Source organism: Moschus berezovskii, chromosome 24 (genome assembly GCF_049115385.1).
Source record: "Moschus berezovskii isolate FMDL1 chromosome 24, NW_MosBer_1.0, whole genome shotgun sequence".
Classification (NCBI taxonomy): domain Eukaryota; kingdom Metazoa; phylum Chordata; class Mammalia; order Artiodactyla; family Moschidae; genus Moschus; species Moschus berezovskii.
The window spans coordinates 21,739,653-21,758,619 of NC_142483.1; the positions used below are offsets into that span (position 1 = coordinate 21,739,653).

At 39.5% G+C, this 18,967-nt stretch overlaps 1 protein-coding gene across 2 annotated transcripts in view; it reads right to left on the reverse strand.

The window, feature by feature from the left end:
• The window catches only part of CADPS (calcium dependent secretion activator), a 484,390-nt gene that overhangs the window by 110,748 nt on the left and 354,675 nt on the right, over positions 1-18,967 (reverse strand). The window contains exons 14-17 of one of the 2 annotated variants that reach the window (XM_088831951.1): positions 7,779-7,880; positions 6,514-6,577; positions 5,999-6,122; positions 3,594-3,662 (exon numbers count right to left, since the gene is read on the reverse strand). In XM_088831951.1, coding sequence (XP_088688077.1) covers positions 3,594-3,662; positions 5,999-6,122; positions 6,514-6,577; positions 7,779-7,880 — 359 coding nt within the window. The remainder of the gene's footprint in view (positions 1-3,593; positions 3,663-5,998; positions 6,123-6,513; positions 6,578-7,778; positions 7,881-18,967) is intronic. The other variant, XM_088831950.1, reaches the window with a different exon arrangement.

Genomic DNA, 18,967 nt, shown 5'->3' on the forward strand with positions numbered 1-18,967 from the left:
TAAAAGTTGTAAGTAATTTTGAATGTATCCACTGAGTGAAAGGGTATTATCCATTTGCTATCATATCATGCTGGCTGGAAAGGCTGGATTGGAGGAGAGAGACCCCTCCCCCACAATAAAAGAAAAAAAAAAGCATGGTGTTTGAATTCAGAATGATGTGGGTTCAAATCCTGCTGAAGAATGTCATTTATCCTTTCCAAATCTCGGTCTCCTCAACTGTAAGAAGGGCAGTAATGAAACCTTCTCGATGGGACTAAGGTAACAAATGAATCAGATCCTTCTTATTACGTCCTTAGCACAGTGCTTGGGCCCATGGGTAGGCTGTCTGTCTGTCTGGCTATAGATCTATTTTGCAAATCCTTGCTGTATTTGAAGGAAAAATTATACAAGTATTTAGCTGAGAACTGAGGCAAACCAGCAACAGGGGTGCAGACTTTCCCAGAGATATGTTGGGTTCAGAACGTGTGAAGGTTTAAATGGAAATGTATTTAAAATAATAGAATTCATTTGCAGGAGTCACAGCTTTTCTTTCATAGAGTAACAGCCTTTTACATCTCTTTTTTTTTTTGAGATACTGTAATTGAACTGTACATGCAATTTCTAATAATGCTCCTAGACAGAAAGCATAAGTCCACCAAAATGCCATCTGTAGAGTCCCGGAGCCTTGCAAAGCACAGTCTGACTGCAGGCTTCAGCAGCTGTCTGTTTGCACCTCGATTTTTGTATGGATAACTCCAGTTGTGCCTGGCCACCTCCACACAGTTAGTTTTGCACACCTATCCATGTATTCACGCTTTGTTCCCTCTAAGGAAACGGAAAAGGTAGAGGGAGGGTAAAAATAAAAGAAGTAAAGATCAGGAAAGAAGTGATTACGGTTTTGATTACAGCTCAGATCTACTTTGCCCAGAAGGAGACTTGGACGCACCAAGCTCCAACTCTGCTTTGATCTTAACTTTTAGGTCCACTTTTACCTTCTCCCTCCTCCTCAGTCTTTTTTCTCTATCTCTGCTGGTATGGTTTTTCTGGAGTGCAAATCACCAAGCTGCCCTCTTGCTTCAAGAGCCTTATTGGCTCTCTGTCACCTTTGGGTGGGAGACATGTGGAATTTTTCTTGTGAAAACTGTCTACAAAAATTGGTACAGGTTCCAGGTGAAGAACCCATGGACCACGAGAGACCATCTGAACTCTGTATTATGAAGGTACAAAGGGATCTTATCTGCTGCCTCTGTTGCCATCATTGGTGCCCACCTGCTGTCATTTCAGCCTCTTCTACAACCACACTGAGTTACAGAGTAGTTCAGAGTATGGCCTCTGCCTGGCCTCAGACTCTGGCTCTGTACTTAGACTTCTAGGAACATGTTATTTAACCTCTGCATATCTTAGTTTGCTCATTTCTAATATGGGAATAATAGTAGTAGCTATCTCATAAGAGATTTTGAGGTTTAAATGAGTGAATACGTATAAATTAAGAGTCATAGATGGCGTATAATACACACTGAATAAGCTTTAGCTATTTTTATTAATGCTATGGTTTTATGTATTTGCACATATTACTTTTTAGCTAGGATGCCTCTCCACTTTCCCATCCCATCTCCTTTTCACTGATTCTATTTCATCTTTCAAGATGCAGTTCAAACTTGCCATCCCTGCAAAGACTTCTGTGGCTTTCCAACAAAGCCCTCTTACTCACAGCTCTACCCATCAGTGTTGCTGAGTGCAGAATTTGTCATTTACATTTAATTACCCATGGACACATATGCTCTATGAGGGTATCGGCTGTTTCTTCTTGTTTACACAGACCCTGATTTTACCGTTGTACCTGGCACATGGCAGGCTCCCACTGAGCGCCTGAGAAAGAATGAGCGAGTGAGAGAATGGATAAATGAACATCTTCCCTTCCAGGGAGAGAAAAGCTTGTATGCCTTGAACATAGGTTTGTGAGTCTTCAAATACTTATTACTAGCCTAGTGCTTGGCATGTGCTCAAAAATGCTTTCTGAATTGATCTGAGACACATTCAACTTTACTCAAATGATAATTATCTTTGGAGAAGTCTTTAGACCTTAAAACCATGGTCTATACTATGTATTTGTTCAAGCTTTCCTCAAAATAGACTCAGAAGTTTGGGAACCAAACAAGACGAAAACTGCCATAGCCAGAAAACTTTTAAGGGCTTTCCTCTCATGAAATTTCTAGCAATGATCCTCGTTTAGCCACCTGTGTGTGCATCCTGCTCCATCACATGGTACATACAAGAACAACATGGAGACAATTCCTCTCTGCCTTGATCGATAAACATTCATCAAAGAACACAAACTTCTCAATAGAGCAGAAAACAGGAAAAAGAAATGGAAAAACAAAAGGGAAGATTAGTTTGCTTCAGTCACTTTAAAAAGAAAAAAAGTACATGAGGCCAAATCACTGGAGTCCTTGAAGCCAAAGATGAAATGAAGCTCTACAGCAAACCATAGTTCTGTCCCTTCGAAGCTTATGCCTTTACAGAAAGTCTGCTCTACAGAGGTCAACGTCTCGTGGGCAAGAGATTATAGTGAGACAGCACAAATTAACTCCTTAAGTATCATTGCAACTCCGCATCAGTCTTTGGGAGTACATACGTTAAGGAGCTATCAAGAAACAAAAACAGAAACAAAAACTAAATATGACTCAACAGTCCTGATAGTTCATAATGCATATACAGTGGGTTCACCTGCGTCCTTTTGATTCTCTATTTGAAAGAGAAAGCACAACAAGGAGAGAAGAGAGAGAGAAACAAGAACACATATGCAGGATTAATGAGCAAGTGAGCCCAAACGCCCCCCACTTAGGTGTGATACATGACATTGGAAAGAAAAAGTTGCCCTTGAGTTCCCACCGCCCCGAAGTGTGGGGGCCAGCACAAAAGGCTCCTTCACAGAGGTGAAAAATGCTGCACAAATAGAAAATTAGTGAAATTAAGTTTTAATGTGAAATCAAGCTATGAAACATACATAAACTCTCCAAGTGACAATTAAGTCATATGTTCTAGCCAGAGCTTAGAGGACGAGGACAAGTTCAAATCTTCAGAAAGAACAAGGAAAAGCTCCCCAGCTTGCGCGAGAACAGACAGGAGGCATATAAGAGCTCATTTTACATAGAAGGGACCACTTATGCGATCTTCTACCCACAACAGTTTGACATCTTAAACATGGAAAAGAAAGCATGGTTTTGCCCCAACTGTCCTTTTCCTGACACCTAACACATGGCTCCCCGCCTAGCTGCTATCTTTTGATTGTGTACCAGTGACAAGCACTTTACAAATTGGGGTTACACACAAGCAAAGTAAAAATGCATTCAGGTCACAGACAGAGAATAACTGAAAAACTTACAGACAAATCTGAGTTTATCACAAACAAATGGCTTAATTGTCTAACCTGTGTTAGGCTGATAAAAAGTGACTGGACTTCTCACACTGGGTTTCACAGACAGAATCAACAGACAAGCCAATGCTAAAAAACTTGAAGCAAGGAGAGTGAGTTGATTTGGATCTGGATTTTCTTGAAATAATGAAAACAGAAAGAGTGAAGACAGCATGGCGAGGAGGTGGTAGGTACTCACGAATGGTTAAATCCATCACTTGGGAGGCCAAGCAGAAGACAGGATGCTCATACATTTCTCTCTTTTTCCCTATAAAAGAGGATTTGGGCATGCAAGAGGCTTAGGTCAGAGGTCAAGAGGTTAAAGGTCATAGGTTAGAGGAAAACGTTACATTAGCTCAAAGGAAAATAGCCACAGAATATTTTGGGATAAACACAGGATAAAAGAAACAAGGAGTATCAAAATTGGAGATCTACTGGATTAACCATTCAGCATGCCGTGAGTCACGAGAGAGACTGTGACCATGATTTTACACGTCTCTTTAGAATTATTTGCAAGAATACAATGACCGAAAACATCATGAATAAAGGGAAACAGAATTTCATTGATTGAAGGCTCCAAGATACTAAGGATTTCAGACTTTAGTATCTAAGGCTCTTGAGGTATTTCTTCATAAACATAGTCTCCAGCAATATTGCTATAACTTCTTTCCAACATTCTCAGGGAACTAAGCTATTAATGATCACAGAGAAGCTCAAATGTCAAGATTTCTTTTCTGGGGGTAGGATCAGAACCTTGTAAAAGAAAGTTGACTGGTAGTAATATCTTTAAAGCTGCCATGTCTCAGCCTATGGTGGACTATGTTCATGAAAGAAAACCTGCTACATGCAGCCAGAGGATGTTGGGTTGTCTGAATTAACAATCCCAGCATGCTTTGAAATTGGCGTCACAGACACTTTTGCAGAGGTAAAGTCAAAAAGTGGCTGAGCCAATCACGGACAAGGAAGGAGAGAAGCAGAAGAGAGCAGGTAGTGTGGAATGAGGTACTTCTCTGACAAGAGAGTTGGAAAAAAAAGATTGATTTCTTCAAAGAATCCCCAGACCTAAAAGTCACAGTGCAAAAGATAATTAACACAACCAAGAAGAATTGAGGCACAAAAGGAAATTACAGACCAGCTGATCTACTTTGGAAACGAATGCATTTTTACTTACAGATCTTAAAGTTTGTTTTTGGATATATTTATCTGAAAGAAGAGAGCAGATCTTACCAAAAGACTAGTCATAGCTAGACCAAGACCTACATATGAGTCAGCGGACATGGCAACCGAACGTTTCTTGATCCCATCCCATCTCTGGCCTGGCCTAGAATTACTAGGTCCCCAGTTGACTTTAACAAATACAACCAATCATTATGTCCTGGCAAGGTAAATGCTGGAATCATTATTTGCTAATATAGCCCTTTAACAATCTATTTTTGTCACTCATTACCAAGTCAAGAGTTGATCATCCTTTTAGTGCCCAATTCTTAAGTGTTTCTCCCTGGATGCATAACAACGAATTCATTACCACTGGTACACAATTTGCATTGTCAGACAGACAAAATTGAGAGAGGGAGGACATGGAAGGTACAGAACACTGCAAATTTGACATGATCTTAACCTAATTCTCTAAGGAAACAAGAACTTTGGCAGGGTAAGTGATGGGACTTCAGTAGTTAATTAGGGGTCTCTCTCTTTTTTTTTTTTCCAGTCATGTCCTGAAGGCAGACAATGAATATTTGCTGGATTGATTGGGTGTTTCATGAGGGAGAGAACATCGGATTCCAGAATGCGGACACACTGAGTTTTGCACACAGAACTTCCACATTTATACACTTACACCATGGGTCAAGTTGGGTGTGGTTTTCAAATCACCCTATAGCAGCCAACAGGGTAACAATGAAAAGTAATTAATACCTTTGCAAACAAACAGGTCCCAAAGAACCATATCTTCTCAAGTAGGGTGGACTCAAAGTGCCTTTGGACGATTTACTTGGTCATTAGTGACCATATCCCTAAAACCTGAAAGGGGAGTGATAACAACCATCCGAGGTTTGGAGTAACAAGATTGAACAAGATCTATAACAAACCAGGAGCCATCAGAGACAGTGGAACACTAACCTGCCATCAAGTTTGAAAAGCTACCAAGAGACAAGATATATTCAAGGGGCAAGAAAGAGTTAAGCAAAATCTTGATGTTGCTTTATTCAATTCTTGTTTTACTTTCAATGCAATCAACAGTGGACAACAGACTGCTTAGTTTTCCTCTATTTAAAGAAGGTAGCCATCCTACAGAGCTCTTTCATAGAAAAACATTAGCCAAAGAGCAAAGTTAGGGCCAACACCAACTCTTGGAAGGATCTTAGTTGTCCTATAACATCCTATATTCAACATCCTTTTCTACAAAGACTGTTCCTGAGCCCCTGTTCTTGAACTCATTTACGTGGCCACAGCCGAGGAAGCTATCACATTTCAAGTGCTTTCAACTTTCACCTTAAATACAGAGATGGGCCACTATTTCCTGGTGCCTGTCAGGAAAGAGAAAGACTTCCCCAGGGAGGCATACCAAAATTTAAATGAAAAACTGGGGGCAGAAGGGGGTCTTACCTTCGATTTTGGCATACTCTGACAGTCGGGAATAGTTGACTAAAGCAGCTTGCTCTAGGCATTTACGGATGACTGCTTTTACCTCCTCTTGTGGCACTGGGGTTACAATGTCTTTCATCAACACCTACAGGTGGAAAAACACGGTTCTTGAAATGGTTCAATGAAATGTGTTACCCATTTATCCTTAAATAATTCAGTTTAAAATTAATTGTGAATGCCTCTTTGCAACTTAATATTGATCAAGCACCACGGTTAGAGACAAAATAAAAAATTCCAGTGCACAGTTGGGCTGTCAAAGCCTATCCATGATTCATGGAAAGGTTAGGGGCATATCATCAATATATCTTAACAATTTGGGAGACTGGCAGTTTTCTCATATTTATTCTGATGTTTGATGAACGGTAAAAAGAAAACCTTCTAAAAATGAGAAACTAGGTCACTCAACCACAGTATTTCATCACGATGGTGTTCATGTCTCTGTGTACATATCATCTGTCTTTTAGTTTCATTCTTACCCTTTCCAAAAGTGAGAGGGTAGCTTTCAAAGCACCTTCAGGTCGACCAAATGGAAAGCAATACCTAAAACAGACAGAAAAATATTCAGGTTGCTGAATCGATTGCATTTTAGCATGAAATAGGCTATAACTTGATTCCTATGGCAACTCTCTCTGAGGAACAGAGAATGCTTTTTATTTTGTCACGTTGTGTTATGTTAATCTGAATTCACACCATATATGTGTGTATATAATATATATATATGTGTATGTGTGAATAATGACTAAAGAGAGACTCTGCAAATGTCTGCAACAGAAAAGAATATTTCCAGTGATGACATAAGGTTCTGTTTAGATTTCTATTGTGAAGGAGAACCCTTTGTTAGCTCAATTGTGACCTTATATATAATTATTGAGACTGGCATTAAGAAATAGTTTTAGTTGAAACAAGCTAAACTTCAAATACACTTAAATCCCTAGAGGATTAAGATAGGAAATACAAGAGTGTATTTTGAGCAAATTCATGATTCCGCTAATTGTCTTGCCTTGATTGTAGTTTTTAATTGCTATTTGATCTTTTGTTACTGGCAATGTATCTTGCATAGAGTGTACAACCAGTAAGGATTTATCCAGGGTTGTTTTTTTTAAAAAATGTGTATCACACACAGATTTTATTTATCTTTGCTACACCACACGGTCTGTGGGATTTTAGTTCCCCAACCAGGGATTGAACCTGGGTCCACAGCAGTGAAAGCCTGAGTCTTAACCACTGTACCACCAGGGGAGTCCCTCCCCAGGAGGTTTTTTGATGATACAAATAGTTTTAGTGACTATTTTGGGCAGTCATAAGCCTTTCAAGACACTTCCTCATGGTACAAAGGGAGCAGGACAGCTTACACAAAGAGGGCTTTGTTCTTTTAGTGGAAATAAAATGAACTTAAGATTTTTAAGTCTCCTGAATATTAGCGAACTCTGTCTTGGTTGGCTTTTTCATTCGTTATTTCAAGTTTTTTTTTAAAGTATAGCTGGTTTTCAACATTGTACGAGTATCAGGTGCACAGCAAAGTGGTTCAGTTTCATATATATATATATTTTCTCAGATTCTTTTCACTTATAGGTTATTATAAAATATTGAGCTTAGCTCTCCATGCTATACAGTAAGTCCCCATTCAGCTGTTTTTAAATATCCAGTGTGTCTCTGATAGATTTATAGTTTTAGAAAATCAATTAATTTGCCCCTCCCCGGGCTCATCCTCCTAAAAAGCCCTTTAACCCCAGATCCTTACCTAAAATGTGTAATCTGATTTTCCAACAGAACTCGGAGCCTCTCCTTGATTTCTTCAAAACGTTCCTTTTCTTCAACAGTCACAGTTCCGATTCCATCAGGCCTGAAAGGAGACATGTCATGAGGTGATGGGAACCTCATATGCTGACACCATCAAATCAAATCTCTAGCAGGAGGAAACTGTCCATTTTAGAAGAACAACTACAGTGATCGCTGTGACCTTAGGAGAAGTCCCGCTTCTCAGTGCTGGTGGCCAGAGGGGGTGGGGCGCGCTGAAGTTATCGTTTGGAGACATTTGCAGAACTGTCGCTCACTTATTGTGAAATGGTAAAATGCACAAAGTGGTGGCTTGCAGGTTAAAGCAGCTTCTAGATCTGTTTTGTTTGGATCACAGCTTCTGAAAATTTTGAACTGCTTGCCAACATTTGTTTTTTTTTAATTAGGAAAGTTTTATAACACAATTCTCTTGGAAATTTGGAACAACTGGCATTAATTGGCAAGGGGCAGAAACAGCTTCCTTGGCTGTTGCAGGTCGCTCTTCTAGTCGACATTTCTACTTTATGTTACGTGAATCTCTTGCAGGCACTTAGGTTTGAGACTCCTGAATTATGCACACAAACTCCTATGAAAACTAGGTGCCCTGTAAGTGTCTATATTTCCCAGAGCTCAATGCTAATAAATGACTCAATTTCCATAATTACAGATGTTCAGATTAATGTAACCACTTATATAGTAACTAAAGAATAAATTACAAGACAGTGTAGAAATTATAAGACCTTTATGAAAGAAACTGAAGAAAACAGGTGGAAATATCTTGTGTATATGGACTGGGAGATTTAATATTGTTAACATATCTATACTATTTAAGTCATCTATATGTTTTATGCAATCCCTATCAAAATTCCAATGGAATTTTTTTTCACAGAAATCCTAAAATCTGTAAGGAACCACAGAAGCCCCAAATAATCAAAGCAATTCTGAGAAGGCAGAACAAAGTCGGAGGCATCACGATTCCTGAATTCAAACTATAAAACTGCAGTAATCAAAACAGTATGGTACTGGCATAAAAACATACATATAGACCAATGGATCAGAGTTGAGAGCTGAGAAATAAACCCTTGTATACATGGTCAAATAATACTAGACAAGGGAGCCAAGTGTAGTCAATGTGGAAAGGACAATTTCTTCAATAAATGGTGTTGGGAAACTGGATATTCACATACAAAAGAATGAAGTTGGGCCCTTATCTTAGAACACTCACAACAAAGAACTTGAAATGGACTAAAGACCCGAAACCGTAAAAATCCTAGAAGGAAATATAGGGGAAAAGTTCCTTGATATTGGTCTTGGCAATGATTTTTTTGAATATGACACCAAAAGCACAAACAACAAAAGCAAAACAGACAAGACAAAAAAGTGACACTTTAGCAAACTCAAAAGCTTCTCCATAGCAAAAGGTATAGACAGTCTATACAGTGAAAGAAAATATTTGCAAACCATCTATGTGATAAGGGCCCACTATTCAAAATACAGAAGGGACTCATAAAAAAATAGCAAAGACCCCAAATAATTTGATTAAAAATAGGCAGAAGACATAGACATTTTTCCAAAGAAGACATATAAATAGCCAGCAGGTACATGAAAAGATGCTCAACGTCATTCATCAACAAGGAAATACAAATCAAAACTGTAATGACTATCACCCTACACCTGTCAGAATAGCTGTTCTCAAAACAAAAAGACAACAAATAAATGCTGGTGAGTCTGTGGAGAAAAATGAACTCCTGTGCACTGCTGGTAGAGATGTAAACTGACACAGCCACTATGAAAAACAGTATGGAGGTTTTTCAAAAATTGAAAATAAAACTGCCATGTGATCTAGTAACCCCACTTCTGGGTATATATCTGAACAAAGGAAATCACTATCTTCAAGATGCAACTGCACCTTGTATTAATTGCAGCATTGTTTACAATAGCCAAGATAGGGAGACTACCTAAGTTGGGTATTAACAATATTATCAACACAGATGAATGGATAAAGGAAATGTAATATATACAAAGTAGAATATCATTCAGTCACAAAAAAGAAGGAAATACTGCTTTTGTGACCACATGGGTGGACCTTGAGGGCATTATGCTAAGTGAAATAAATGAGACAGATATCACCTATATGTAGTATCAAAAGAAGCTGAACTCATAGACAGAGAGAGTAGAATGGAGGTTGCCAGGGTGGGAGAGTGAGTGAAATGGGGAAATGTTGGTCAAAGGGTAAAGCTATGAGAAGAGTAAGTTTTGGGGATCTAATATATCCTATAGTGATTATAATGAACAGAACTGTATCACTTACTTGAAAGTGTGAAAGTAGATTTTAAATGTTTCCAACACACACAGAGAGACACACAGACACACACAGTGAGTATATGAGGGGATGCAGGTGTTGATGAATCTTATTTCAGTAATCATTTTAAAATGTATACATGTATCAGATCATCGCATTGTACATCTTAAACATACATCATATATGTCAGTATCTCAAAAAAAGTAGAGAAAAGAACAAACCACATAGGCTATTTTTTGATCTTAGTGAACTGCTGCTCATTTAATAAAAAAGAATGACCCAGCATAAATAAGTGAATTTCAGTTTAGTCCCAGTATTCTAATGTTTCTGAATCGGCAATAGGTTCACACACATTTTCCTTATTTCCTCTGGCCCATTCAAGTTGAGAATACAAAGGAAGGCTGCATATTTATAGCCCAAACTTATCTGTGCCAAATTAGACGTAGGATAATCTGACCCATTCAAAGTCTTCAGCTACCCAGATCTTGTAGTGACTTGTTTTGACTACTGGCTGAGCCAGTTTGCAGATTGGTGCGTCACCATGAAACTTCTATTGGAACATTCTTCAGTTTGCAAATGCAAGTCATCTTGAGACCAAACAAATGGTCTTATTTATAGGCCTTCTCAAGGATCCAGCAGAAGTTGGGAAAATCCTGTATACTAGACCAGTCTGACTGCACAAAAGACTTGGCAAATGATAGCAGTGTACCTCCTGTTAGGGGTTTATTGGTCAGCTTCCCTTCTTTTTAAGTACTAAAAATGCCCTATTTGAAAAAAGAAAAAACTTCCTCTCCCCCATTTTGTAGAAAATACCCCTAACAATAAAATCCTATACTGTGCATTTATTCACACCCTCCTGAACGTAAGTAAATGCAAAATGGTAAATACCAGGTAGGCAGTTTGAATCTATACATGTGCCCTTACTTTTAAATTCTCAGAAAAATCTCAAATGTTAATTTATGAAATTTATTAAAAAAAATTTTAAAAACATGAAATACCCACAAATCTGTAGTTAAACCTCAGGATGAATTCACTGGCCCCAGAAAATACATGTGACACTTTCTGTAGTAACATCTCATGTGTCTGTTATAATCTAAAATTTCCTTTGGCTATGGCTTTTGGATTTTGTTTACACAAAATTCAGCTTGCTAATGCACCGAATACACATTTATACAGTCGTTTTGTGTGCATATCTACAATCAATTTGAGAAAAGTTGAGCCATTTTAAGCATTTTGTTTCTTAGTGAGGAATTAAACCAGAGAAAAATGCTATTAAATTCAGAGAGGAGTTTATAGATCACCTAGAAAAGCCTGAAGACCATTTCACATAGGCAGCCAGAGATGTCTATGGCCATTACTAGGAAATAAACCTCTGTGTGAAGAATATCATTTCCTTCCGTACCCAACAAGCCTTCTAAAGCAATCAAGCAATTAGGAAGCAGCTCTCAGATTTGTGTCTGAGATGATAAAAACTGAACATTTAGTATGTGCCTGACTTTCTTGTAATTCTCACTATCAATGGCATTATAAACATAACATTTATGATGTTTTTCCCTTTTGTTTTAATGATTCACATTTATAATTATTAAATGTATCAGACGGCAGCTTCCATGTCTCCTTGGACTACTTTGTGAACACTGTTAATCTCCCTATTCAAAAAAGGTAAACAATGAAAAATTATTTTTATCTTTTCTTAAATTTGCTTCTTAATCACCTATGTCAGTGTGAACACTTTCATTTTAAAATAAATGAAAGAAACTAATCTGAGTCTATAAGACACACAGTGCAGAGTTCACCAACAAAAACAGGTGATAAAACATATCACGATTTAGACATCCAATGCACATTTATTTGTAATTGCCAGAATTGCCCTGAAATGATGCTGGTAATGGGAGATGTTATTTTACAAATCAAGGGAGAGAAATGCAGGAATAATAGAATTTGTCTAAGATCACAGATTGTCACTCTATCAGTTAAAAAGCAAGAATAAACTTGACTGCATTGATTTCTCATAGTTTTTGAAAATTCTGTCAAACATCAATTTCTTTTCCATTGACCCCTATAATTCATCAATGTTAACTGTACAGGTTTACATGGATCTACCAACTGAAAAATCCTGTTCAATATTCTGGGGAACATGGTTCTCCCAGAAGCAATAAAATACTTTCCCTAGAACAGGGGCCATACTGTCTTAGAATCACATAGAAAGGCTGTGAGACTTCAGACTGAGGGGCTACCTCAGACTGTGGGCATGTGGGGTACGATCTGGGGGGGAACCTGAGAACTGGCCTTTCTAACAAGTTCCCTGGTCCTGCTGGTTTGGAGAATCTTACTTTAAGAACCTCTGCCTTAGACAGCAAGAAAATATTTGGTGGGTGGCGGAATACATGAAAGAGTATTTTGGTTCAGGGTTCCTACTTTCTCTTGGATTAGAATGAATCTGGAACCAGAGATTTTCTCTAAGAAGTACACAGTCCACTTAACGAAGCTAGCAACCCCTTCCAAAAATGGCATTTGCACTGTTTCCAAGGTGCCATTCCAAGCAGTTCTGGTTGCAAAATAAACAGAAGAACTGTACTGGTATCGCTCAGAAGCCATGCTTTGTTTCTGTGTTCTGGAAACATTTGGGGGTGATTCTATAATTGTCATAAAACTGGCTCTGCATCCTGCTCTGCTCTCAATACTTCTAACACTTAAGGAATCAAAAAGAATGAGAGAAGAGGAGGACTGAAGCTGGATCTTTACACTCCTACCTAGCAAATCCCAGGCTGAGATGTTTCTTCACTCAGGACACATGTCTAGGAGCCTGCCTGAATCCTCTGTTCTCTTGGATCCTATTACATTTTCTGCTGCTGTTTCTGTACTTCCTAGGGTCCACTGCCATTTCCTTAGGGCACCCAGATCTCCTTCGGAGGAATGCCCTTGGCTGCACTGTGCATAAACTGAGATGCCTTCTCTCCTGCTATCAATGCTGAAGACTTCGTACAGGTCAGCTCCTCCCTTGGGTGGTCACTGGACATCTTAGTTGGACTATGAACTACACTCAGTCAACTAGACACTTTCCTGGAACTTTTATGTCAAAGAAACAATAAAAGATAAAAGAAACACGTGGGGTTTGCTCATACTAGCAGCTATGCCCTGCCCAGCCTGTCTCCCCATGTTCGTAGTTCTTAATCTGTGACTGAGCCTTAGAACCAGGAGAGAGCTTTGAGAGGTCCCACCCTCAATCTGTGATTCAGTGTCTGCATCGAGGTCTACACATCGTCAGTTTAATTCTCTAAGTTATTCGAATGTGCAGGTAGGATGGCACCATGGCTTTGATCCTGTTTCCTACTTTTCAGTCACTCCCTTGATTCCAGTTTCCTCCTCCCTTTCTTTGAGGTTCCTGGCATCATCCCAATAAACTTTCTTTCGCTTAGATTATCCAGAGTTAGTTTTTGTTCCTTACATGGAACTGATGTACATGCATAAAGTACACATTCCCTCCTTTCCCATGTGCTCAATTTTAGTAGAAATGTTGATGCCTTTGAATCTAGCTTTACAAACACACACACACAACAAGGAAATGTGATCCCTGGTCACCGGTTCCACCTAACTGCACACTGGCTAACCATTCACTTCTTATATATCATGATCCCGCAAACTTGAGACAATATGCAGGTCAACTGCAGTCATTTTTGGAGCCCTGTTGAAGACTGGAAGCTCTCCCACCTGCAGGCCATCGTTGGAGCCAGAAGTGGGTCTCTCGGGCCACGACAGACTATATTGCATCTGACACAGCAGGCATCTCCGGAATCCACCTTTCAAGTTTTCGGCAAACCATTTTCTCACTGTCCTTCACAAAGTTGACATTTTCGGCAGCACGATAGGAAAGATGTCACGTCGGCTGCTCTTCAAGTTCTTGTCACAGTGGTTAGCACCAGTTCTGTCATCTTCATTCTCCTCACAGCCTCCCATCTTGAGCCATGTCACAAATAATAATACATCTAGAGTTGTGTTTTCCTGTTTCTCTTTTTTTAAATCAGATTAAATGACCCTAACCCAGCTGCCCACACTTCAGAACTAGTATGCAAATTCTTCTTACTTTACCCAAATGTTTCTGAGCTAGAGTTCGTTACTTAGTGTCTACTGTAGGATCAATCCAATATAATTAAGCATGAGGCTTTTAATGTGTAAACACTTTATCTTGATACTTGAAATTAAGTGTGAAACTGAGGCAAAGAATTCAAACTACCTTGTGTTTTGTGAAAGTGAATTGACCTCTTTGGGACTGTTAAATTGTCATTAGACACCCAGGTGGGCACATGAAGTCCTAGCATTTAATTATTCTGCCAACAGGGTTCTCTATATTGAAAGCTGGGCCACAAAACCTCCATTTGGAAGGTAAGATATCTCAAGAAGGTCAGGTTACTAAATTAATTTGAAACATATTGGATTAATTGATAGATGTGTTCTGATACTGCATCTATCTGGTAATCAAGTGCAGAATCCAGTGTGAAACGAAATGTGTGAATTCAACAAAAGGGGAAAGCGTGTCTGGTCCACCTCTCTGCATTCAGCCAGCTTTAAGCTCCAATCACTATCAACAAGGGGTAAAACTCCAGCTGAAGTGGGAATATACTTTCTCTCCAAATGCAAATGTCCACATATGCCGGTGCAGTAAACACGATATATTCTCTCTCTCCAAATGGATGCATGCCTGCAGACCGCAGTATGGATCCATGAAAATGTCCTTAAACAAGTAAGATAACCGAATCCTGCTTGCTACAAAATTGTTCCAGCCCAGAAACATGAAAGCTGAAAGGGTCAGAGTGGAACAGAATAGTTTAGTAGCCATTCCTTGCAATGGTCCCTAAATAGAACATTCAGAGTAAACACACACTCTTAACCTCTCTCTCTCTTCAAAAATTGACTTCTAGCAATTTTTAATCCTTACAACTTTCAAAATGACACTTTTGAATTTAATCCTATTGTGGAATATTTTCCTTTGTCTCTGTCAAGTGGTTAATAACTCCACGTTTAAGAACACCAAAGCAGCACATCTCAAAAGGAGGCATCCCCACTTGCTCATCTGGATGGTTTGTATAATCTCTAGGTTAATTATAAATTGTAATTAGGACTCTCACATCCTGTAGTCACTGCTTCATTATAAAAGCCCAGCCTTACCCTTTCCTTCTCCTCTCCCTCCAGCCCATGCCCTTTTCTAATTATGCCCTGATGCCCTGGGGCTCAGACACGCTGCTAAAACAAATATATCAAAGTGTTTGTATCACAAAGAGTAAGCTAGGAAGCAACAGCAACCAGTTTCTACAACATTACAAATGCATAGTGAAGATTCTTGAGACTGGCTTTGGTCAATTTGAGAAAGAGGTTAGACCAGGGCAAAAATATACAAGTCAGGTTTTTTGTGACTTGTTTACTGCTTTTCTAAATATGGAGCTAAAAGCCAATAATATCAGAAGGTGTCTTTACTCTCTTAAAAGGATGGGGGTGATAGAAGTCTCTCCCTACTCAACAATCTCAGAATGTAAGTTATTGGCACAAGGACATTAATCAAAGTGGCTTAGGCTCTGCCCAGGTGCTGAGTGAAGCAAGAGCCCCAGAGATGATTAGAAAAATGATATAAAAGGTATGCATTGTAGAAGAGTGCATATTTCTTTCTCCAGAGAAGGACCAATTTCCAAAAGTTTTACTACATAGATTTTTCTTTTTGAGGACTAAGTGAAGAGATGAGTTTCTTTATTTCTAGACAAGCAAAGACACACCTAGGTTTTAAATTCTACCTTGAATACCCTATGACCCTATGTAGAGATTTCTGAGCGGTTCAGAGCAGTAATATCAGTGGTCAGAGTTTTTGGGTATCACACTTACCCTAAAAAGGGTATGATATCTGAAAATATATTTTGTACCAATGAGCACAGCATGAGGACACACAGTGGAATTTTAGAAGGAAAATGCACATTATTTGGATTTTTTGTTATGCACCAATGGGACAGATATCCAGCACATTTTATACAACATTTTATGTTTGAATTGGAAAATCTGCTATTCTCATGGGGCAAATTTCCTTCAGGAAGAGAGTCACATAGGTTAAAAGACAGCATACAAGCTCTAGAGAGAATTTCTTCTTGGGATGCAGACTTTTACATGAAATACCTTTGGACTTTTTCCCTCCTCTCCTTCGTCCGATTAGGTGAGGCTGGTTCATTAGGATTTAAAGAGTATGACGCAGCCACATATAAGGCCACCGCCACCCACTCAGAGCTGAGAGGCCAACCAGCCAGGTGCTCCTGTCCACAAGTGAGATAAGGCCTGTGTCAGCATGTGACATGGGACCAGGAGTGTGCATGTCACTGTCACCCCCCACCCACACCTGCCTGCTACCAAACTGCTGCATTCACAGGCTGGTAAAAACAGAACTACCCTGCTATTGTCTTTTCTTTCTTTTTGGGGAGGGAGAGTGAGAAGGCACCAGACGTAATGTCCTGATGGCTGTGTGTGTGTGTAACACAGAGAGAAAGGGAGGGAGGAAAGGAGGGAAGGAGATACTGGAGAAAAAAGGCAAAAATAAATACATACGCAAAATGACTCATTTACTTCTAGGTAGGCATTCCCCCCACAATAAATAAAGGCAACCATGATATGACATGGATTGGGAGTAAGGGACCCATACTGGAGGCAAGGACATGGACAGTAAAGCAAATGCTGTGGTCCAGGGGAGAGAAGATAGAGACCTGAACCCTGGCAGTGGTACTGAAGATAAGGAGAAGTAGGCAGACTTGAGAGAGATGTAAAAGCATTGGCAGGGCACAGTAACTAAATTCCTCTGATGCTCTGAGGAAGGAGACATCAAGGACTGCTCCCAAAGTTTGGTCTTGGGCAAATGGGTGGGTGGAATCACTCACTGACTTAGAAACAGGAGTAACAGGAGAAAAGTGAGTTCCATCTGAGTGCTCAGTTACTAAGCCACAGGGATCACACAATTTCTGCACACAAGCAGCACCTTGGCTTCAAATACATCTCCCAAAAGAATCCTTGGACACATTTTCAGAGATTTTTAGGATTCATGCCCTCTTACATCTGCTTACAGACGCATTAATCTATGCAGCCTACTTTGGATTGGGGCGGTTGGCATTATGGATTTGTTAATTGCTGATACAATGTACTTTCTCTGCAGGCCATATGTGAAGAGCAGCACTGGCATTCAAGAAATGTTAAATAATAATGTAAATGAGAAAAATTTCCAATCCCAATAATAAAGGGATCCAAGGAACATTGACGCAACTTGCAATCATCGGAGCTGTTTGATTGCCTTGTCACTGTGGGACAGTGACCAAAGTGATGTTAATCTAAATGTCATCTAGAAAGAAGACTAAAAATATTATGGTGAAAATTAAGTACTGCAACCTTAGGAGCTGATTTAAAAATTAGAAGATATAGCGATTTACATCTGTGGATTTGATGATCGCCAAGAGCAACCAGCTGAACATACTCACATTTTCCTTTTCTTTCCCCTCTCTCTTTGCAAAAATGGGTTCAGTTTTAAAGAGCTAGTTCAAACTAACGTTCCCTCAATCAATGGTTCTTAAATGCTGCTACATATAAGGGTTTAAAATCAAGATGCTTAGGTCATATCCTAGACTAAATCAAAACCTCTCCTGGTGGGGCTAAGGCATCAACATTTTTTTAGGCTCTTAAAGTGATTCCAATGTGCAGCTAAGTTTAACAACCAAGGTCTTGAATAAGTAGGATCTGAAGACCAAATGCCTTAGAAATACCTGGGGAGGAAATTATTAAAAAGGGTAGATGCCTGGCACCATCGAAGACTTGCTGAACCAAATTATTTGAAGATGGGACCTCATTCTCTCCATTTTTACAAACTCCCCATGTGATTTCTGTGACAACCCCTGCACAAGCTGAACATCAGTGTCAAGCCTTTAGACACAGAATATATCTGTATAAAAGAAACCAAAATCCAAAGAAAAAGGAGAAATTTCATCCCAACACCTGCAAGTTTGATGTTTAGGGTTTTGTCTGCAGGGGGCTGCCCTGTGCACTGCAGGATCTTTAGAAACATCCCAGGCCTCTACCCACCAGATGACAACAGCACCACAAAGTGACAATCACAATGTCTCCAGACATCGCCAAGTGTCCCTTGGGGAAGAGATCACCCCAAGTCAGGAATCTAAAAGATTCCAGACATGTCGATGGTTTCATTATCTGCCACTGCTTGGAGTCATGAACAGTGAACTTGACCAGGTATGTCTACTCTGGATTAGATGTTCTGGATTCAAGTAGGCATAGTGTTAGGCTTCCCAGGTGGCACAGTGGTAAAGAATCTGCCTGCCAATGCAGGAGATGTGGGTTTGATCCCTGGGTTGGGAAGATCCCCTGGAGAAGGAAATGGCAACCCAGTCCAGTAGTCTTGCCTAGGAAATCCCATGGACAGAGGAGTCTTGCGGGTTTCAGTCCATGTGGTTGCAAAAGTGAGAGACATAATTTAGCGACTAACAACAATAACAGGCATAGTCTCTCACAATGATGTAGCACAGGCTTTCAGAGAAGATGGGATAAACTCAGTCACCAGCACCTGAGCGATCACTAATGATGTCTAGCTGCAGCAGGGCTGGGCTCTGCCTCCGTGTTTGGGGCTGCTGAGTTATTAATAGGTAAAAAAAAAAATTAATAACTGGACAAAAAGCTACTTTTTACCTAATCTAAAGTTGATTGTGAGATGAAAATAGAAATGGGATCTATTGTTGAGTTAAATTCAGTTACAGGGCAATTTGTTTCCATGGGTCATGAGTTCCTTCTTACTGTGTGTCAAAGAAGAGATAACCTGTCCACATGCA